The sequence below is a fragment of the Lepus europaeus genome, chromosome 19 (assembly GCF_033115175.1).
Source record: "Lepus europaeus isolate LE1 chromosome 19, mLepTim1.pri, whole genome shotgun sequence".
In the NCBI taxonomy this organism is placed as follows: Eukaryota; Metazoa; Chordata; class Mammalia; order Lagomorpha; family Leporidae; genus Lepus; species Lepus europaeus.
This window is the reverse complement of record NC_084845.1, coordinates 68,699,113-68,720,586: the sequence shown is the minus strand read 5'-3', so window position 1 is coordinate 68,720,586 and position 21,474 is coordinate 68,699,113. Positions and strand designations below refer to the sequence as shown.

The 21,474-nt window shown below is 68.0% G+C and overlaps 1 protein-coding gene across 1 annotated transcript; it reads right to left on the bottom strand.

Annotated features, from left to right (window-relative positions):
• Window positions 1–703: 703 nt before the first annotated feature.
• Window positions 704–21,206, bottom strand: NECAB2 (N-terminal EF-hand calcium binding protein 2). The gene is made up of 14 exons (XM_062176042.1): window positions 21,029–21,206; window positions 20,763–20,848; window positions 18,118–18,142; window positions 14,819–14,927; window positions 13,303–13,328; window positions 13,075–13,172; window positions 7,117–7,253; window positions 5,361–5,476; window positions 5,179–5,258; window positions 3,951–4,004; window positions 3,420–3,532; window positions 2,161–2,238; window positions 1,444–1,535; window positions 704–1,092 (listed from the first exon to the last, which is right to left on the bottom strand). Exons 1-14 carry the CDS (start codon window positions 21,204–21,206, stop codon window positions 1,064–1,066), a joined length of 1,221 nt encoding a protein of 406 aa, XP_062032026.1. The 3' UTR covers window positions 704–1,063.
• Between the last annotated feature and the right edge of the window lie 268 nt (window positions 21,207–21,474).

Genomic DNA, 21,474 nt, shown 5'->3' with positions numbered 1-21,474 from the left:
GGTTCTGCAGGCCACGAGTGCTGACCAAGGTGTCAGTGGGGCCACACTCCCTCCCCAGGCTCCAGGGGAGGAGCCCCCCTTGCACCCTGCCCGCTGCTGGTGGCTGCCGGCGTCCCGGCACCCTGGTTGGAGATGTCTCACTGCAGCCTCTGCTTTGGGCCTTGCATGACCACGGCCCCTGTGCGTCTGGTCCAGTGGTCGTTCAGCGAGGACCTGGCCTTGCGCAGTATGATCCTGGCTGCTTAGGCTGTGCTAAAATGCACTGGACGCCTTAGGCCACGGTCACAGGACCCAGGCATGGGACGGGGGTTCCCCTGCTGGGGGGCACGGGGCCCTCACGGTGGGGCCGGGCCTCAGGCCCGGGGAAGCCCACTTTGTGCAGCCAAGATCTGAGACGTGGGGTACTTGCCCCAGAGGTGAGAAGTGGCATCCCCGGTGGCAGTGCCCCAATCCTGCTCATGACCGGGAGTGGCCTAGAGAGAAGTGTGCCCCCAGCTAGCCTCGCTGGGCTCTGGGCCCACGCCCCACGGGACTGGGGGGCCCTGAGGAACGCCTCCATGGCCGCCCCTGGCAGGACCTGGGAGCCGACCTCCCTGACTGGTACAAGTCAGGTCGTGCAGACACGGCCCCACACGGGAGCCCACGTGCACCTGCAGTGTCCGGAAAACGGAGGCAGACAGCGGGCGGCCGCTCCTGAGCAGCGTTTATTGGGCGCTGGGTGCGCTGTCGGCGTCACCGCGCAGGCTACGTGGGCTCAGCCCATGCCCAGGGTAGGCACTACAGGGTGACGGCTCCTACGGGAAGAGGAAGGGGGGCCACTGTGCCCCTCCTGGGGGGAGTCCTGCTGAGCCTCGCTGGCTGGAGGAGGGGGAGCCGGGGCACCCCACGTGGAGGCTGTGCCCTGTGGGGAGGGGGAAGGCCCCCCCCTCTGGCAGGCACCGGGCCCCCTGCCCAGTCAGAACAGGGAAAGGATGGTCCTGCTGAGAACGGTCGTCAGCGCCAAGAGCGGTTTCTAGAAACGGGGCAGGGCCGCCGGCTCTTGGCTGCAGGCCACGGCGAGGGGTCATTCCCGGCCCACGGTGCACCAGGCCGCTAGAAGGGGTGGGAGAGAGACGCGTCAGCCAGCACGTGTGGGACCGACTGCCCGGGTCTGAGGGGGCCGCCCGGGGCCAGCATCTGCGTGGCCCTGTGCGGCCAGGCTGGGTTGAAGGCCCGTGCACAGGGGGAGGCAGCGGGGAGGGGTGGCCCTTGGATGCGGCTGCTGGGCTTGGGTGCGGCAGGGGCCCCTCGTGTCCCCAGTGAGTGCTGGCCTCACCATGGCTGAGGCTCTCGCCCACTCCTGCTGTGTTCCCTGGCCACTGTCCGCAGTGGCAGCAGCGTGTGTGGGGACAAGGACATTCCCTGACCACCCTGGGCGGGGGGGGGTAGCCTCCCTTCCCGTACCTGGCACGGCGATCCGCGAGAGGGCCTCGGGCTGGCTCAGCGTGTCCACCTTGGCATGCCGGAAGGCCTTGCCCTCAGGACTCTGCAGGTGCCTGCAAGCCAGGGGCGGGGCTGAGTGAAGTCCAGCCCTAGGCTGCCGGCACTGGGGCCTAACCCTGAGACCCATCTCTGGTCTCTGATCCCTGGTTGGGGCCTCAGTGGCAGGGCAGGGAGTGTACTGCGCGCTTCCGGCCACCCTTGAGGCCAGGGCCCAGCAGGTCCTGGGGCACGCCTGCCTCGGGCTCAGAACCAGCCTCAGCACCCGAGACAGTGCCAGGGCCCCGTGGCCACTGGTCCATGATCCCACCTCTCTAGGGGGTGGGGTTATCACCTGCCTCCTGCAGATGACACCAAGGGTTTACCTGAAGGCCCCAGGAATAAGGAACGGGTGTCTAGGGGGGGGACCCTGAGCCCTCGCTGGGCCACTTCCCCTGCCCCCCCCCCACCCAGTGTTTAGCTGGGCGTGTCCCCCCCACCAAAGCCTGACTGTTCCGGCGGCTCTCAGGGCAGGAGGGATGGAGGGGTCCAGCAGAGGTTGTTCGGGGCTGGGCTGTCCTGGTTCCAGAAGCCCCAGAACCAGAGCTGGGACCCTGCACGGGGCGTGGCCAGAGGGCTGTCCCCTGCCTTCCCACTCAGGCCAGCGTGCAGGAAGGGCCGCCCGGGGCCCCCAGCGCCCACCTCTTCCACTCCTCCTCTGTCTCCCAGAACTCGTAGATGACGAAGGTGGCACCGTCTGACAGCCTCACGGCGGCGATGCTACAGGGGGGTGGGGGGTGGGGGGGTGGGGGGGTGGGGTGTGGGCAGCAGGGTGAGGCATAGCGGGGCCGACGCACACCCAGGGGCCTCCCTTCCCCTCCCGCGCCAGCACCTGCTCCGGGGGCAGCGGGGCAGGGACAGGCCTGGGGCAGGCAGAGGCAGCGTGGACTGCCCCGGGCTGCAGGCTGCTGCCGCTCTGCCTGGAACAACGCGGAGGGGCCACGCCCCGGTGCTGGGTCCCCCCACAACCCTAACCCCCCCTAAAAGGACGGGCCTTGCAGGGTAGCCCTGGTGCTCAAGAGTACGGATGCTCAGGGCCCAACTTGACCGTACCACGCGTGAGGCCCCGGCCAGGCCCTTCCTCTGGCTCTGTCCCGAAATGGCACTGAGCTGGCACCTCTGCCCAGGCGGGCAGGAAGCCCCCATCCCCAGCCTTACGGGCTACCCCCATGGTGGGGAGAGACCAGGGCAGGCAGGGCTGGGGGCGGCGTGGACACCCCCTGCCCCCAGGGGGAGCAGCCTGGTCCTGCCGGCCTGGGCAGAGGGAGCCAGGGTTCCAGCTGTGTAGGGGTGGTGCTGGGTGCTTCTACCTCCCCCCTCCCCGACCCTCCCCTCCTCCAGCTGTGGACATCACAGACGCACTGAGTCCTGCTCCTGCGAGGGGGCTCCAGCATCCCCCACAGAGCAGGGCCGGACCAGCTGCCCCTGCCTGCCCCCCGGCCCCAGCTGCTCCGGAGGCCTGGGGGCCACCTCTGTGCTGCACACCTCCCCTGGCAGCCACCTACCCTGTGCCCCCTGCCCCCAGCATGGCCACTGCACCTGCCTGGTCCACAGCCCTGTACCCAGGGCCAAAGCTCCCAGAGAGGAACTGGGCAGGGCTGCAGCCAGGCAAGACAGCGAGCAGGTGCAGGGGCGAGGCACCACTAGCTACATGTGGACAGCCCACAGCCCTGGGGCTCCACCCTGCCCAGGAGCAACGTGGGCCTCCCCTGCTCAGCCCTGCTCCTTCCACGTCCACTAAGCTTGCTGCTCCAGCGAGTGGGGCGTGCCTGCCGAGGGGCCCCAATTCACAGAAGAGTAAGCCGAGGGCAGGGCGCTCGAGCCACTCCCCACCCCTGCTTGGACGGGGCAGCCAGCACTGCCCTTGAGCCCCTGCCCGGGTGCCCCCGGGGCCTACTCACTGGAAGCAGCTCCTCGCCGCAGCAGTGCCCCGCAGGTACGGGCGCAGGGCGTCCAGGAAGGCACTCAGCTGTGAGGGGCACACAGCCAGCTCCTGCCGGATCAGCTGTAGGTGCTGCCGGCCAGAGGCAGAGTGAGCTGGGCCCAGGCTGCCAGCTGGGCTCCTCCCCCGCCCCCCCCTCCCCCCGCCCAGGACTCTGTCCAGCACCCAGGACACAGCCCCGCCCCCACTACCACCCTCAAGGGAGCCAAGGCAACGGGGTCCAAACTGAACCCCCCCACCCCAGGAAACAGGGTGAGAGAGGCCTAGACCCGGAGCAGCCCTGTGCAGAGAGGCCCCCTCCCAGGCGCAGACAGACCCTAGCAGGGACAGGGCCTCTGGCCAAGCAGCCCATGCGCACTGCTCACCCCCCGGCCTGGCTGCCCACTGTGCTGCCCCGGCCCAGAGTCTCCGCCTGCCCTGCCAGCCTCATAATGGGAGGGGGGAACCAAGTATTGGAGCAGCACCCTGCTGCGAGGGGGGCCACGCTTACCATGGGGGTGCCTTCCTCATCCCAGAGGCGCTGGTGCAGGTCAAACCACAGCGTCTGAAACAAAGCACGGCATGACCCGAGCGCAGGAGCCCGCCTCCACCAGGGAGGCCTCCAGGAAACACCTTGGGCCCTGATGACCCTGGATCACATGGGGGTAGCCCTTGGCGCCAGAGGCTGGGCAGACAGGCCTCCGTCCCTTCGCAGGTCGCAGGGGCCGTGGCAGCCACTCCGCACAGCACAGCGCCATCTGACTTCAGTGCACAGGGCTCGCTCAGAGCCTGGGACGGGACAGCTCGTCCCTGCGGGCCCTGGACTCTGGGGCAGAGGGGCATGGTCACTTGGGCCCTCAGTCCCCAGTCCAGGGGATTGTGCTGTGTGTGCCACACCTGGTAAATACCCACACTACCCTTAAGGCCCACACAGGCCATCCATTCCATCTGTCACTGCAAAGGCCCCCAGGGCACCAGCCTACAGCTGAGGGGGCCTGGGGAGGGCGGGGTTTGTAGCCAGGGCACAGATTGGCCCCTGCTTGCCTCCTGGGCCAATCAGAGATGGGGAAAAAGGCCCACTCCGTCTTCAGGACGCCCAGGTGCTCCCTGGTTACCAGTGAGCCTGGTTGTTAGGGCGACCCGGGTGCTAAAAATAAGCTTCAAAGAACCTCCCTCTGGAGGCTCCTGCTGTGTTGCTATGACAACCGGGCCCAGGGTCCAGCTGAGCAGCTCCCACCCGGGGAAAGGGCTGCAGGGGGAGGAGGCGGGCCTCAGGACTCCTGGCCTGCAACTGCCACTCCAGGAAGATCGAGGAAACCTAGGATCGTTTCTGGAGGCGCAGGGTGGGGCATGGGCACGGGCACAGGTTTACCTCAGGCACCCTGCTCCCTCAAGTGGTACCTGCGCGGTGAAGGCGTTGTTCCCTCACCCCGGGGGGGCGCTCTGCTCCCCGTTATCTGAGGCCCGTGAGGCTCACACTGCCGACCCCTGGGCCCAGCCCTGTGGGAGGGTCCTGCTGCTAGCTGTTCCCTCCCTCGGTACCACAGGTCCAGGGGGAAGCCACCTCCCCTTGCAGCTCCCCACTCCTGCCCCTCGGGCTGCCGGCTCTGCTATGCCCCATGGTCCCCAGGGCTGAAGCCTCAAGGCCGGGCTCCAGTGCCCCGCCCCAGCTTACAGGTCTTGACCCCAGGCCCACCCCAACCCATGCCAGGGCTGCAGGGTGCCCGGCCCGGCCTCACCTTGTTCTCCAGCCTCCCTATCAGCTCTGCCAGGCGGCTCACCTGGGCCCCCAGGCCCTCCTCCTTCAGGTCCCCGGGGGCTAAGAAAGAGAAATGCAGAGTGACAACGAGCAGGCCCCATGGGAGCACACACCCCTCACCAGGAGCCCCGGCCAGCCCCCACCCCACCACTGCGCTCTCACCAGGTGGCACGCTGGGCCCTTGTTCCGGGGCCATGAGCTTGTGGGTGGGGGCACAGGGTGGAGAGGAGCGGTGCCAGGTCTCTCCTACGCCCGGGCTGGGCCTGCCGTGGTTCTGGCTGCGGATGCAAGGGGGAGAGGGACCATGACGGCAGCTGCAGGGCCTTGGAGTTCCAGAACGCAGGGCAGGGAGAATCCCGGCTCTGCCCCAGCTGGCTGGGCGGCCTGGGCCAAGTGCCCTGCCCTGGGGGTCTCCATCCCTCCCCAGGCCACAGTGCCCGTGGAAGCAGCCTGCAGCCCCGGCCTCGTGCCTGAGATGCAGTTCCAGCGCAGGGGCCAGGCCCCCTCCCTCCCTGCCTGCCCCACAATGTGTACCCCCAAACACAGGCAGCCCTCAGACTCCAAAGAACATAACAGAACAGCTGTCACGGAGCCCTCAGCCCTACAGAGGGGCGGGGCCACAGCTCGTGTGCCTGCACCCCCCACTCCGCAAGAGCGTCTGCTCACCAGGCTCTAGGCTCCCCCTGTAAAGGGAGGACACCCCCCGCACCAGTGATCCAGAACATTCTAGAATGTGAAGGCACAGCCAGGATCTCCCCTGCCGTCCGGGAGAGGCTGGCCAGGTGTTCCTGGTGTTAATCCTGGGGTCTCCACAAAGCAGGGGCAACTGAGAGGTGTCCCTCAGCCCACAGAGGGTGGAGCGGGAGGCCGCGGGGTGCAGGACTGCTGGACCCCCAGCCTGTGGTGAAGAGCACCGACAGCTGGGCGGGGAGCACATGCTCCTCTCCCTGGGACACGCTGCCCCCACCCCCACGGGACTGCCCGGGCCCGTGTGCCAGCCTTGGGGTGCCGCTGCCCGTCGGGGCAGGACAGAGAGGCAAAAGCCAAGGACCTCTGGGCCTCCACTTCCAGGGCAACGCGGGGCTCGGGGCTCTGCTCCCTGGATGCTACCAGAGGATGTGGCCCCCGAGGGTAGCCCCGCAGGTGTAGTCCAGGCGACTTGACCACAGGTGCCCCGAGCAAACACCTGGGAGCACGTCCCAGAGTGGCCTCTGCTCCTCACGATGGAGATGTGACCCACGCCCCACGCCCAAGCCTGGCTGTGCCGGCCGCTCTGCCCGGAGGCCCCGGACCCCACCGCGTCTGGGCGCACACCCGAGGCTTCCTCTGGTCCCTCTAGAGTTCCAAGCCCAGCAGCCGCTCTGGGAGAATGGGCAGAGGAGCTTGTCTGAACCCGGGACAGCACAAGCCAGGGTTCGCGACCGCCAGGGGGCTGACCCTGCCGGGCGGACAGGCGGCAAACATGGCTCTCTGACACCAGGCTCCCCGGAGACGCCCGATCCTGCCCGTGGTTCCCAGGTGTGATGCGGCGCGGTGAGAACAGCCCTCCCCCCGCTCTCCACGTCCTGAGACATGCTCCGTCGGCTCCCACCCGGCCGTCACTGCCTCCAGGACTCCCGGCTGGCCTTCCCAGCAAGGCGGGGCCAGGCCCGGGCCCCTGGGGCTGCAGGCAGTAGCACACACTGCCTGCGTCCAGCCGCGCCGCCCACACAGCACTTCCTACCCCCACGGCCCGGGGTAAACACCGGGCCACGCGCCATCTCAGGACTCGTTAGCCACAAGTGGACGTGGCCCCCCAGCTCAGAGAAACAGCCTCTCCTAGCCGGCCCCCACGGTACTGAGGGCCCAGGGGTCTAACTGCCCAGGCTACAGCAGCGCTCGGCTGTAAGGAACACAGAGGCAGCAGGCCATCCCGCACCGGATCCGGCTGGTCTGCTCCTCGATGGCGTCCACGGCGCTCTCCACCGAGCTCAGCAGCGACTGGATCTGGCTGGCCGTCTCCTTCAGCAGGAAGCGGGTCACGAACTGGTCCACGCTGCTCCCGCCCTCGTACACCTGTGGAGGCGGGAGAGGCGCGCTGGGGAGGGGGGGCGAGGACGCGGGCTCCGGCCCGGGCAGTGGTGCTTTCCGGGGGGAATGGGACCCCACTGCTTCCTGCATCAGAGCGCGAGATGGGAGGCGGGGCCTTGGAGAGCACAGGAACAGGCCCCAGGCGTGCGGCCAGGACTAAGTGACCGGATGTGCAGGGGACAGTGAATGCAGCGCCAGGCCCGTACAAGCAGATACCCCAGCAGCAGCTGCCCCGACAGATGACCACGGTGACAGTGGTGGCGACAACACCGGTGGCTGTGGGCACGACCGGCCAGAACTCATGGCCCCTGCCCTCCCTCCTCCTCCAGAGAGGAGCCTGTGGGCTCCCAGGTCTGCCTGCTGCTACTGCTCACAAGATGCCCGAGGAGAAGCACACACAGCCCAGCGGTAAAGCCCGGGCCCAGGAAGGCAGGGCCAAGGACGGGGAGGCGAGAGAGGCAGGCGTGGCTGTGCCACGAGAGGGTAGCCGCTCCAGGCAGGTGCAGCAAGGGGCACTCGCCAAGCTTCACGCCGTGGCATCTGACAGGAAGTCCCTGCAGTGAGCATTGCTGGACAGCTGGTGCCAGAGAGGAGCGGGGGCTCACCAAGGCCACACGCGGCACAGGTGACAACCCAAGGCCCAGTTCTCCAGTGCCTCGGCGCCTGTGCCGCCCTCCCCAGCTTCCCAGGAACTGGTCCCCACACCTTGGATGCCGCCCGGTCCTGGCAGAGCTGGGAAAGCAGAAATCAAGGAAAGCACACTGGGCAGTGCCGTGGCTTAACAGGCTAATCCTCTGCCTTGCGGCACTGGCACACCGGGTTCTAGTCCCGGTCGGGGCGCCGGATTCTATCCTGGTTGCCCCTCTTCTAGGCCAGGCTCTCTGCTATGGCCTGGGAAGGCAGTGGAGGATGGCCCAAGTCCTTGGGCCCTGCACCCCATGGGAGACCAGGAGAAGCACCTGGCTCCTGGCTTCGGATCAGCACAATGCGCCGGCCGCAGCGGCCATTGAAAGGTGAACCAACGGAAAAAGGAAGACCTTTCTCTCTGTCTCTCTCTCTCACTATCCACTCTGCCTCTCAAAAAAAACATTAAAGCATCCATCCCCGAGACTGGGGGTTAGCCAGCAGCAGCCACACCATGGAGGACGGCAGAGGTGGGGGAAGGGCAGGCTCTGCAGTGCCAGCCTGAGCCTGCCCGGGGCTGGGGGACGAAGACCCTCCCGGCAGGACAAGGCGGGGGCCAGAAGCCATGGGTCCTGGTGGCCGGGCACTCCGTGCTGGGCCCCTGGCCCTTCTCACACACCGTTCCAGCCACCCCCAGTCCCCCAGCAGCGGGATCCAGACGCAACCAGACGAGTTGCAGTCACTCAGTAACAAAGCCCCACGTGCGCCAGCGCTGTGGCCGCACGTAAAGCCGCACCTAGCTGCTCCACTTCCAGCGCAGCTCCTTACTACGGCCTGGGAAGGCAACACGAGACCCACGTGCGTGGGCACCTGCACCTGCGTGGGAGACCTGGAGGCAGCTGCCGGCTTCAGCCCGGCCCGGCCCCGGTCACTGCGCCACCGGGGAAGGGACCCAGCAGACGGAGCGCTCTCTGTCCTCTCCCTCTGACTCCGCCTTTCGAATCCCTCAGTGCGTCTCAATCAGTACATCTTTTTTTTTTTTTTTTTGACAGGCAGAGTGGACAGTGAGAGAGAGAGAGAGAAAGGTCTTCCTTTTGCCGTTGGTTCACCCTCCAATGGCCGCCGGTAGGCGCGCTGCGGCCGGCGCACCGCGCTGATCCGATGGCAGGAGCCAGGTGCTTCTCCTGGTTTCCCATGGGGTGCAGGGCCCAAGCACTTGGGCCATCCTCCACTGCACTCCCTGGCCACAGCAGAGAGCTGGCCTGGAAGAGGGGCAACCAGGACAGGATCGGTGCCCCGACCGGGACTAGAACCCGGTGTGCCGGCACCGCAAGGCAGAGGATTAGCCTAGTGAGCCACGGCGCCGGCCAATCAATCAGTACATCTTTAGGAAAGAAATAAGTGGGGGGGGGGGGGATGGAGGGAGGGGTTAATCCACACATGGAGCAGAGCTTCTAGAACCCTCCCAGCAGAAGTCAGGTGTGGGCGTGGCCACGGCAGCCAAGTGAACCCTGGATGGACTCCTCCTCTGTCCCGTTGGTGCCTGGGCCACGAAGTCAGCGCTGCAGGCCCCAGCAAGGGTCAGCTCCAGGACCCGTGTCCTGGGCCCGGCGCACACTGTACCCCATAAGCACACGGGTTCCAGTCCCAGCTGTGCCGCTTCCGGTTCCGTTCCTGCTGACGCGCCTGGCACAGCAGGAGACGCTCCAAGTGCAGAGCGGGGTGCAGCTCCCGGCTCCAGCCTCGTGCAGCCCCAGCTGTAGCCCCAGCTGTCGTGGCCACCGGGGAGTGAGCCAATGTGTGGGGGACAGCTGACTCCCCGCCTCTGTCACTTCGCTTGTGAATAAATCTTAAAAACAAACACCTGTGCATCACGGGGACAAGTTCTGGCCGCACAGGCCCCAGGGGACACGGCTCTCGAGCCCCCGGAGGCTCGGGATTGCTCCTGGGCGCTCCAGGCCAAACGGCAGAAATGCTCTTGAATCGGCAGGCGGTGACAGGGAGCACGGCGACAGCACTAGGCACGGGGGCTGCGGGCCCAAAGTTACCCAGTAACACCTGCGCTCGGCCAGCAGGGAGAGAAACACAGCCCCCCCCCCCCCCCCAGACTCCGCCTGTGCCCACTGAGCGTCAGCCGTGCCCTGCGCCACGCACCATCCCGTGTGAACGCCTGCTGTCCGTCCAGCTTCCTATGACGCACCCTAGGGGGCAGCACGTGATGGCCCCAGGCCTGGGTCTGTGGCAGCCATGAGGGAGACCCGGGTGGAGTTCCAGCTCCCGGCTTCAGCCCGGCCCAGCGCCGGCCGTGTGGCCATCTGGGGTGAACCCGCATGTGGAAGACCCCTCTCCGTCTTCCCCCACCCCCTGTGACCTTCAAAACAAAGCCCTGCTTAACCATTCCACCCTTCAGCCTTCTAATGCTGGAAACCTGTGTACGACCCTAAGAACCAGCGTGGGGGGGACATTCGGGGGGCACTGCAGGCACCACTCGGACACCGCGCCCCGTCCTGCAGGCCTGGGTTCTAGGCCCAAGCTGGCCCCCAGGTTCCAGCCTCCTGCTAACATGCACCCGGGAGGCAGCAGGGGATGATGGGGGATGGGGGGGTCCCTGCCACCACGCACTGCGCTCCTGGCTGCACCACGGCTCAGAGAAGGGAGAAGCTCGAGGCAGACCAAGGTCAACGACAGAACACGAAGCAGTGGGGGAAGCTAGCTGGCCGCTTTCCACGGACAGACACGCAGACACCAAGTGACAGCAGGAGCAGGCACGGGCAAAGGGCGTCTGTAGGCAGGGTTCACGCGAGAAACGGGCAGAAAGACGGCCGGGTTTCCACAGCGCGTGGCTTCTCCACGGCAGCCCTGGGTGGAGGTGCTCCGAGGACGACCACGGCACAGAAAACACGGACGACAAACTCATCCTTACGCCACGGCAGGCTTCCCACTCCTCGGGCAGAACACCCACCCATGGCCACGCGGAGGGCGGCTGTGTGTACACTCACCTCCAACAGCCCCACTGCGCACCCACGTCCTCACCTCTACTACAACCCCACCACCTGCACCCACGCCCTCACCCCCACTACAGCCCCACCACCTGCACCCACGTCCTCACCTCCACTACAACCCCACCACCTGCACCCGCGCCCTCCCCTCCCCCACAGCCCCAGCGCACCCGCACCCTCCCCTCCCCTCCCCCACAGCCCCACCACCTGCACCCACGCCCTCACCCCCACTACAGCCCCACCACCTGCACCCATGCCCTCACCTCCACTACAACCCCACCACCTGCACCCACGCCCTCCCCTCCACCACAGCCCCACCCACGCCCTCACCCCCACTACAGCCCCACCACCTGCACCCACGCCCTCACCCCCACTACAGCCCCACCACCTGCACCCATGCCCTCACCTCCACTACAACCCCACCACCTGCACCCACGCCCTCACCTCCACTACAACCCCACCACCTGCACCCACTTCCTCCCCTCCACTACAACCCCACCACCTGCACCCACGCCCTCACCTCCACTACAACCCACTGCGCATCCGTGCCCTCCCCTCCACCACAGCCCCACTGCGCACCCGCGCCCTCCCCTCTACTACAACCCCACCACCTGCACCCACACCCTCCCCTCCACCCAAACCCTCCCCTCCACCACAGCCCCACTGCGCACCCGCGCCCTCCCCTCCACCACAGCCCCACTGCGCACCCACGCCCTCCCCTCCCCCACAGCCCCACTGCGCACTCACACCCTCACCTCCACTACAACCCACCACCTGCACCCACGCCCTCACCCCCACTACAGCCTCACTGCGCACCCGCGCCCTCCCCTCCCCCACAGCCCCACTGCACACTCACACCCTCCCCTCCACCACAGCCCCACTGCGCACCCACATCCTCACCTCCACCACAACCCCACTGTGCACCAACGCCCTCACCTCCACTACAGCCCCACCACCTGCACCTCCCCTCCACCACAGCCCCACCACCTGCACCCACGCCCTCACCCCCACCACAGCCCCACCACCTGCACCCACGCCCTCACCTCCACCACAGCCCCACCGCCTGTACCCACACTCCGAAGTCCCGGCTGTCCCACTTCCCATCCCGCTCCCTGCTAAGGCGCCTGGGAAAGCAGCGGTGGACGGCCGAGGGTCGGCCCCTGCACCCATGTCGGGGGACGCAGATGGAGCTGGGAGCCCACCTCTACGGAGGCCTGGAGCGCTGGCCAGGCCCGAGCAGCGCCACGCTGGGCCGGAGGCAGAAACGCGGCCCCGCCACGGTGCGGGGAGGCCGAGATGGGGACCCCCGGCCCTCGCGCTGCAGCTGGGGAGCAGCAGCCGGACCCCGCGGCCCAGCCGACAGTCAGGGCCGGCAATGGCAGCCCTGGAGCCCACGTCCAGCCACGCACGCCTCACGTGACGCCCTCACGTGACACACGGATGCGGCCTAGCGATAGGCACACGCCACGTCCTAGCTGCGCCGCAGAGCTTCCTGGAGTGGGTTTTGCGTCTGCACTGAGGCCTGTGAGCGTGGATCCCGCACGCGGGGGAGGCCGCGCCGCGCTCAGCAGAGCTCAGGTCCGTGCCCCTGCCCCACAGCCTGGGCGCGCGTGGCCCAGGTGCGGCCGACTCCTCCGCTGCTGCCCCGTGGCCTCCACAGCAGCGGGCTGGCCCTTCCGGAGGGGCCCGCGCTGCCTCGGGCTGCACCGTGGGCCCTGCCTCAGTTTCTCCTCTGTCCCCAGCCAGCGGCTCGGGCTGTCTGGCTGCAGCGCACGGAGGGCCAGTGAGGAGCTCCCTGCAGGGCTGCCACACTGCTCCCCGAGGGAGGGGTGCAAGCCGGGGGCAGCCGCGCCTGCGCCTCCACAGGGTCCCTGCCACTCGGCCCCTCCCGCCTCCCCGGGGCCGCCTCCAGGGTGCACAGTGGCTCCTGAGCATTTGCTTAAGGTTCCACTCGGGCCTCCCTGCCCCAGCAGATGCCGGCCCACAGGTCACGGGGTCACCACGGGCTGTCGGGGCTGACACCTGTCGGGGGACCCCCTCGCCCTCCAGGCCAGGCCGCACCTGGGCAGGAACCTCGTGCTTCCAACCACACCCTCACAGGCAGGACCACGCCCCCGCTGGGCTCGGTCAGCTCATCCCAGCCCCCGGGGCCTCGGGACCCCAGCGCCGCCACCCCCGCTGACCTTCTTGGTGTAGCCCATGGCCTTCAGCACGGAGTGATTCAAGGTCTCCAGCGAGGCCAGGACGTCCTCATAGTCCCCCATGTGCTCCACGAAGTAATCTGGGGGACAGGAAGCCGAGGTCGGGGGTCACGGGGGGTCCCGCCCCCGCCCGCGGCCCCCCAGTCCCGCCTCTGCCCCTCACTGCCTGCACCCCGCCCCACCCCTGTAGGCACACAGCCAAGCACCTACCACACAGCTCCTTGGTGTCCACGTGGCTGCAGAGAGAGGAGAGGGGTATGAGTGTGGTGGCCCCACCCCTCCACAGCTGGGGAGGGGGGACTCTGTGCAGCTTGCTAAGGGCTTCCTGCCACCCCTTGTCATCCCGTGCACCCCCAGTGCCCGCACTCCGAGGTGGCTCTGTCCAAGTAGGTGTGGCTGGTACCTAATGCCCCAATTTCCCTCCCAAAGGCTCTGACCTCATCGGGAACAGTGGGCTCCAAAGGCAGGACTAGGGCGGGACTCTGGGTAGGGAGGGGGATGGGTGGCGAGGGGCCCTGGCTGTCCAGGCCGTCCACACAGCTCCTGGAGAACCCGGGTCAGCCCTGCTCCTCACCCCTAGCCCCTGGGCCCCCCTCCCGACAGCGTAGAGGAGGCTGGGACACAGGAGCACACAGCGGCATCAGGGATGCACCAGGCCAAGAACCGGGGACTGAGTGGCGGTGCAGGCTCTGGCAACCTCCCCACCACGCGCCCGAGAACACAGGGGCCGGCCCACCCGAGTGTGCTAAGCAGAACCCAGGGGCCAGGGCACGAAGCTGGACGCGGGGCTGTGCCCCGCAGTTCTGCCCCAGCGGGCGCTGCTCGCATTGCCTGACTCTTGCCGAATCTCTGGGCATCACACCCGTTCAGCTCCCCGAGCAGCTGATGTCCTCGGCTCACACTTGGCCAGACACTGGATGCTGGAGCCAACAATGCCAAGGTCTTGGCCTGGCCCTTGTGTGGTGCGAGGCCAGCCGTGGCCCTGGCCAGGCTCACCGTTGCAGGCAGCACCTCCTGCTGCCCCCCGTAAAAGCCAGCAAGTGAGGAAGAACCCATCAGGGGGCAGTGCCTGCACCTGCCAGCCCCCCACGCAGCCACAGGGACCCTCAGAGCCATTTCTTTAGTGTCCATCCGTAAGCGAGGATCCCACTCCACCTGCCCTTCCCAGTACGGCCTAGGCCAGCACTGCCCCTTGCACGTGGCTGGGTGGCGGCTGCTCGTTCCCTCCTCTCTAGCAGGTCAGATGATCAGACCTGCCCAGGCAGCCCCCAGGAACTCTGGCGCCCACCACCTGGGTGGGCCTGAGGAGGGGGACCAGGCAAGGACTCTGCCCCCTCCACAAAGTGGGGTGGAGGGGGTGTAGGCTGTCGGGGGGCACAGGGCACAGGGCAGTATCGGGCCAGAGAGGGCAGGTGCGAGTGCACAGCAGGCATTTTGCACTTGAACTTGAGCCAGGCTGGAGCCTGTGGTGGGTGCTGAGATGCAGGTCAAGGCTGAGATGGGGGTGGGAGAGGCTAACGAGGCAGAGGTGTGGACGCTGTGGGGCGGGCTGAGCAAGCCCTAACCGGAGCTTGGTTTAAAACGGGGGCAGCGTTAGGCAAGGCTCCACGTCGCAGGCAGTGGTGTCCTGGGTCTGAAGGGGCCCCAGCCGCGCAGCCAAAGCCACACAGGTGTGCACGGAGCTCATCCACCTGGGGCCGCGTCGGGGAGCCCCGGCCTCGCTCACTTGGTGCTGTCGGAGTCGATGGTGTGGAACAGCGACTCCAGCTCCCGCTCGTCCAGGACGCCGTCGGCAAAGAAGAGCTGGAACTCCTCCAGGGACAGCTTCCCGTCATCTGCGGGGAGCAGGTGCGGCCATGAGGAGCCGCGGGGGCGGTCCCCAGGACCCTGGGACCCCAGGCCCAGCTTGCAGGCGGGCCCCTGCCAGCAATTAACAGTAAACCCCGGTTCCCACGGTGTCTCCCACTCACCCCGCACTGCTGACCCACGCGAAGGCTGACACAGGGTGAGATCGCCGGCTCACGGACCCTGTCCCGGTGTCGGCCCTACCCGGCACTCAGCCGTCACTCAGTTCACCCCCAAGCACAAGCTGCTTGACCCAGCCCAAGGTCACGGCGCCATAGCAGGTGGATCTGAGCAGGGGGCAGATGAAGCCCCTCGCCCCACACGGCCGCATGCCGAGATGCTCGCCCTGCCTGTCGATCAACTCCCTGGAGGCTGCGGTCCTGGGCCATGGGGCAGGGGAAGCAGAGGGGACAGGGCCTGCCTCCTGTCCCTGTCCCCTCTCCTTGTGTCCCCTCCTCCTGTCCTGCCACTTGCTGGTGCTCCAGGCTGGTCTGACTGCTGGTCGCAGCAGGTCGGCTTGAGCCACTGCGGGAGGCGGCTCAGGCAGGTCGGGCCTCCCCCAGTTCCCCACAGCCAAACCCTCCCCTGAAGGCGCTAAGACTCCCCTGCGCCTCCTTGGGAATAGCTATGTGTGTGATGGACAGCGGAGCTCAGGTCAAAGAGGGGACCGCGCCATTTCCTGAGCAACCACACGTGGCCGACCCGTGTGCTCAGAGGGGCAGTCATTCCCAGACTGGCCAAAGCGGCTGCCCCAGGAGGAGAGCGAGCGCAGACCCAGTCTGCCTTTGCCACACCTGGTTTTCCCCAGCGCTGTGAGACAGGACGCACGTGGGCTGGAAGGGAGGCTGGGCACGGGTGCACGCCTGGGCCCCCTCAGCCCGGCTCAAGTTTCAGGGTCACGGGAGGATACAGGATTTATACCTTCCACAAACAAGACCAAGAATCAAAACAGGGGCCAGCGCTGTGGCGTAGCAGGTAAAGCTGCCGCCTGCAGTGCCGGCATCCCAGACGGGCACCGGTTTGAGTCCCACCTGCTCCACTTTCGATTGAGCTCTCTGCCGTGGCCTGGGAAAGCAGAAGATGGCCCAAGTCCTTGGGCCCCTGCACCCGTGTGGGAGACTGGAAGAAGCTCCTGGCTTCGGATCGGCACAGCTCTGGCTGCTGCAGCCATTTGGAGAGTGAACCAGCAGGTAGAAGACCTCTCTCTCTCTACCTTTCTTTCTCTGTGTAACTCTTTCAAATAAATAAATAAATCTTTAAAAAAAAAAAAAAAGAAACCAAAATAATCCCATATACGAAGGCCCCCAAAACCACCGTGGAAGTCCACCAACACCAGCCGTTCGATCCGTGACCTCCAGAGCGTGGCTCCGCGCACTGCACCGCACAGTAGCGACACTGCCTCCCCCGACCCCCGACCAGCACGGTGCGCACGGGCCTCCCCATGGGCTCACTCCTCGGTCTCCCCAATGCCAGGACGCAGCTGGCGTTACCACCCCCATTTCACAGAGAGGCCAGGGGCTCGCTCCGGTCCCACGGCAGCAGCCTGAGCCCAGGCCGTCTGGCTCAGGCATCTAACCTCGCGCCCCCACCCAGGAGCAGGCTTTGGGGTGGGGCCGCCACCCGCCCCGCACAGCAGGGGTCCCAGCCAGCCCCAGGCTGCCTCCCCCTCCTGCCTGTCCTGGCTCATCTGGGCCCCTGCCCCCGCGTCGTCAGGTCATGTGGGTGACATTTACCCAGAACGCAAAGCCCCATCGGCTAATGAGGCAAAAAACACCACCCGCCCAGGGCTCCGTCCAATTAGGCAAGACAAGCGGCCAGCACCTGGCGTCAGCACAGACCCGAGCAGGCCTCAGATGTCCCCGCTAATGAGCGGGAGCCCAGCCGCCACGCCCACAGCCTGTTAGGCTCAAGGGAGCCGCCGCCTGCAGCTCAGCCACCCTTCTGGGTTGGCCCCCGGGCCTTCCCTGGGGTCTGGCGTCCACCTCGGCCAGCCAAGGCCGCGTCGGCCAGCGCCCACGAGCCACGCCAGCCCCCAGCCCCTGCTCCCTCCCAACTCGTGGCCTCGCAGCACACCCCACCCCACCCCTGCTCCCCTGCGGCATCGCATCAGACCCCCTGCAGAGGCCAGCGCTGTGGCACTGGGGCACTGCTTGCGATGCCAGCATCCCATATGGGTGCTGGTTTGAGTCCCGGCTGCTCTACTTCCGATCCAGCTCTCTGCTGTGGCCTGGGAAAGCAGCAGAGGATGGCCCAAGTGCTTGGGCCCCTGCACCCACGTGGGAGACCCTGAGGAAGCTCCTGGCTTTGGCTGGGCTCAGTCTAGAGACTGAACCAACAGATGGAAGATCTCTCCATCTCCCTCTAATAAATAAATCTTATAAAAAAAAAATTCAAAGAACCTCCCTTGGTCCCTGGCCTGCATCCAGCAGCCCCAAGACCTGTAGGAGCCTGGACCTCTCCCTGCCCCACCCGACCAGCTCTGGGCCTCTGCCCACACACGCACAGCTGCTCCCACTCCCACTCCCACACCAGTGTTGAGCTCCAGCTGCTGGATCAGACCCCCCAAGCCTCCCCTCTGCCGTCAGGAAGTGGGGGTGGGGGTCGTGGAGACATCCGCGGAGAACCTGCTCAAGCCCTCCCGCCTGATAAGCACCTGGCACGGCACGGGGGGGCGGAGACTCCCTGAGCGTCCCCCCCCAACAGCGCCAGGCCTCACACCTGCTGCTGCCCAGCTACCGCCCTCCTCTGAGCCCCCGGGGCCTGTCTGAGGTCTCGCAGCTGTGGGCGGCTGAGCCAGGCTCTGTGCATCCGGGAGGAGGGGCCCTGGGTCCCCTCCACAGGCCCTGAGCAGGGGAAACTCTCCCTCATTGTCACCTCCCAGCCACATCAGCCCTGGGGACAACCCCCACCCTGCCCCACCCCCACCCAGGAGGAGGAAGGGCAGGCGAGGCCTCTGTGGGGCGCTGTGCTGGGGGGGTGCAAACGCAGCTGGGAAGCAGCAGTGAGGACAGCTCCTGCCAGGAGAGCTGGGACCAGGACTCCCATTTTGCAGACACACAAACCAAGGCACACAGTACTGCCAGGATCAGGACTCGCGACTTCAGCGTCCTGTGCTCTTGACCTCTAGGTTCAAGGCTGCCCGAGTCTCCCACCCCCGGGCAGCCCAGAAGGGCAACTCACCATTTTTGTCCGCGCGGCGGAAAACCTGCAGAGAAAAGTCGCGTCAGCTCCGCCCAGGCCGGGAGGCGCCCTCTTCCCCTGGGAGCAGCTCCAGCCCCTCGGGGGACCCAGGGGCAGGGAGGGAGGCTGCAGCCAGAGCCCCCACCCCGCCCGCTGCCCCCACTCCCTCCTGTGGCACCAGCCTGCCCACGGCCACGCTCAGAGCCGGCGTGCGCCTGCACGCTCCACCCACACACATCCCCGCAGGTGGCCGGCCGCGGCCCTCCCAGCTCGCCCACTGCCCGGCGCTGGGCACGCAGCCACACTCAGCGCCTCTCGGAGAGCCCCTCACTTTACCAACGCTCTCCTTTCAGAATGCCGCGGGGGTCTCCATGGAGGCTGGGAGCCTCGAAGGCCGTGTGCGAGGGAGGGTCAGCCGTGGGCTGGAGGGCGTTATTTTTGGGTGGGGGAGCTGACAGCAGCAGCCCACCCGGAGCACAGACAGCAGACCCCAGCCTGAACTTCGACACCTGCAGGTGCAGGGCCATCCCACAAGGTGCAGCACGCCCAGGGCCAGAGCCCAAACGGGGCTCTAATGCCAGGGTCCCTCCCCTTTGGGCACCAAACACCTGGGAGCTCGGCGGCCCCGGGGAAGGCGCAGGTGTCAGCGTTTCCAAGCCTCCCAGGCGCTGAAAGCTAACACCTGCGGCCACGAAGCCCTTGGTGCACCTGCCGCTCCTGGGAGCTTGGGTGAACCCCCGAGGGCCGGGCCCGCCACAGGCCGCCGAGTCACAGCCCACACTGTAACCAGGACCCTACGGAGGCTTCCCAGCCTCCACCTCAGTGCAGCAAGACAGAACTGAGGCCAGGGGAGGGGCACTGGCACCCCCAAATTCCCTGCTGGGTTTGCAGGCAGCAGGGGCTCTGAGCAGGACTGGGGCAGCCGCTGTGCCGCCCTTGGCTAACCGGCACTGGGGGTAGGGGGCTGGGCTGGCCCCCGGGACCCTGGCACTGTGGCCCAGGCAGCAGAGCCGGGTCTTCAGCCCACCCAGGCCCCCTGGGAGCCAGTCTGGGCCCACAAACCCCGCTCCTGAGTGCCTAAGCGGCCGTGAGGCTGCAGCCTGACTTGGGCATCCCGGGATCTGGCCGAGGCCCGCGTGTGGCCCGGGTGACTGCTGGCTCCAGCCCCTGCCGGGCACCCCTGCCTCGGTCATCTCCCCCTTGGCAGATGAGGGACAGGAGGCTCCCGGCCCGCCCCCCATCCCGCAGGGTCTTGGGGCCACCAGCTGCGGGTGAGGGGGCAGCCCCCCTCTGCTCCTGTGGGTGGGTTCCTCACACTGGGGCTCGCCCTGCCCAGCCCGGCCCTCTCCACCTAGACCGGCTTGGGTTCCAGGGGTGTAGAGAAAGGAAGAGCCCCCGGATCCCCACTCGCCCACCTGGGGAAACGCCCACGCCCCTCCCCAAACCCACGCAGGACACACCCATGCCCCAGTCCACGCCTCTGCGCTGCCACCCACGGAGACCCCCACCCCCGCGCCTCCACCCTGAAGGAGGCGCCCCGGGGTGGGTGGGTGAAGGGTGACTCTGGGAGACCCCCGAGGGGCACAGAGCCAGCCGGTGGGGAAGTCTGGGGACCACCGCTCTGGCGCTGTGGAAAGGAAGCCGGAAGAGGGACGTGGGGAGGGGGCTCCACTTGCCAGCCGACGCTGGGGGCCAAGGAGCTGCCGGGACGACAGGAGCGGGGCTCGCAGCCGGAGCTGGGGGCCAGGGCTTCCTCAAAGTAACACTCGGGGCAGGGACACCGGACGGAGAGAGCGAGGGGCCGCGGGTGAGGGTCCGGCTGGGGGAGAGCGGGGGGCGGAGTCCCAGCGGCTCCGGGTCCCTGCTCCGGGAAGGCGCGGATCCACGGAAGCCGAGGGAGGGGACGGGGTGGGGGTCGTCTCGGTCCCGGGACGGGGACCCGCGACACGGAGGGGCCGGGGGTTCGCGCTCTGGGACGCCGAGGGGCGCGCTGAGGGTCCTGCCCCTGCGCCCAGGGGGACGGGCCGGGGTCCCCCGCGGGGAGGAGGGGGCGTCAGGTGCCGGCGGGGTCCTACTCACGTCCAGGATGACGGCGGTGCCCCCGCGCAGCGCGGCGGGGCCGGGGCCGGGGTCCGCAGCGGGGACGGCGGGGACGGCGGGGGCGTCGGGGACCAGCGGCGCCCGGGGCTCGCCCATCCTGGCGCCCACCCAGCGCAGCAGCCCGCCCAGCGCCCGGCCCTGCGGCGGCGGCTCCCGGAGCAGCCTGTGCGCGCCGGCCCTGCACAGGCGCGCCGCCCGCTCGCACATCGCGCCCGCCGCCGCCGCCGCCGCCGCCGCCGCCGCCGCCCGGAAGCCCGCCGACCCCCGCCCGCCCCCGCACGACCCCCTCCCCGCGCCGCCCCGCCCTGCTTCTCTGTCCCCGAGGCCGCGGACGGCGCGGGGCCGGGCGCGGGGGAGGGGGGGGCCCGGACCCCGAGCCACGTGCCCGGCTCCGCCACCCCCACCCTCGCCAGCCGGGCGCGGCCTCGGGGGGCTGCCGGCCGGGGAGGGGGTGCGGCCTGGTGACCCCAGCGGGCCCGGTGGTGGAGGGGGTTTCCCGTAGCGCCGGGGTAGGTTTTGGGGGCGGGGTGCTCCCGGGGGGCTACCTCCTCAAAGTCTCCTGCTGCCCCCCAAAGTCCTCTGCCGGGGCCGGAGCGCAGGTGTCCAGCGAGCCCTGAGCGCCCTCTGCTGGCTACAGCTCCAGGGGCCCGCGCCCACGCGCCTGCTGCTCCACGCCGCCCCCCCCCGGGGGGGGGCAGCCACCATTCCCTTGGCCCGGCTGCCGCCCCCTCGGACCTCCCTTTCCATTCTGGGCGCCCAGAGCACCTTTCCCTGCCACTCCACGCGCCCACGCACTTCACTACCCACCCACTCGTGCAGCTGCCCCCCCACGCCTGTGAGCGCCTCGCCTCCTCCTGCCCAGGGTCTGTAGCAGAAGTGGGGAGCGTCCGCCCCACGGCCACAGACGTCAAGCGTGGCAAGTGCAGGTGGGATTTGCAGTTCCGGCTACAGCAGGCTAATCTGTGCGCCGTGCCAGGGAGGTTATACATAGCCAAGTGGCCCCTGGCAGAACACGGGGCCCCCACCCCTGAGGGGCTGGTGCCGAAGAACCCAGCCGGCGGCGGCTTCCTGCTTGGTGGTGGGCAACGCAGACCCGGTTGTGGCCTCCTGCTGTTCCCAACCACGTGGGCGGAGGAGGACACTGAAATGATGCCACCGATGGATGAGCAGTGAGCGCTGACTCCTAGGAGTGATCCTTACGCTGGGAGAGCGGGAGGCTCAAGGGGCTGTGCAAAGGCCCTGGGGCCCCAGGAAGGG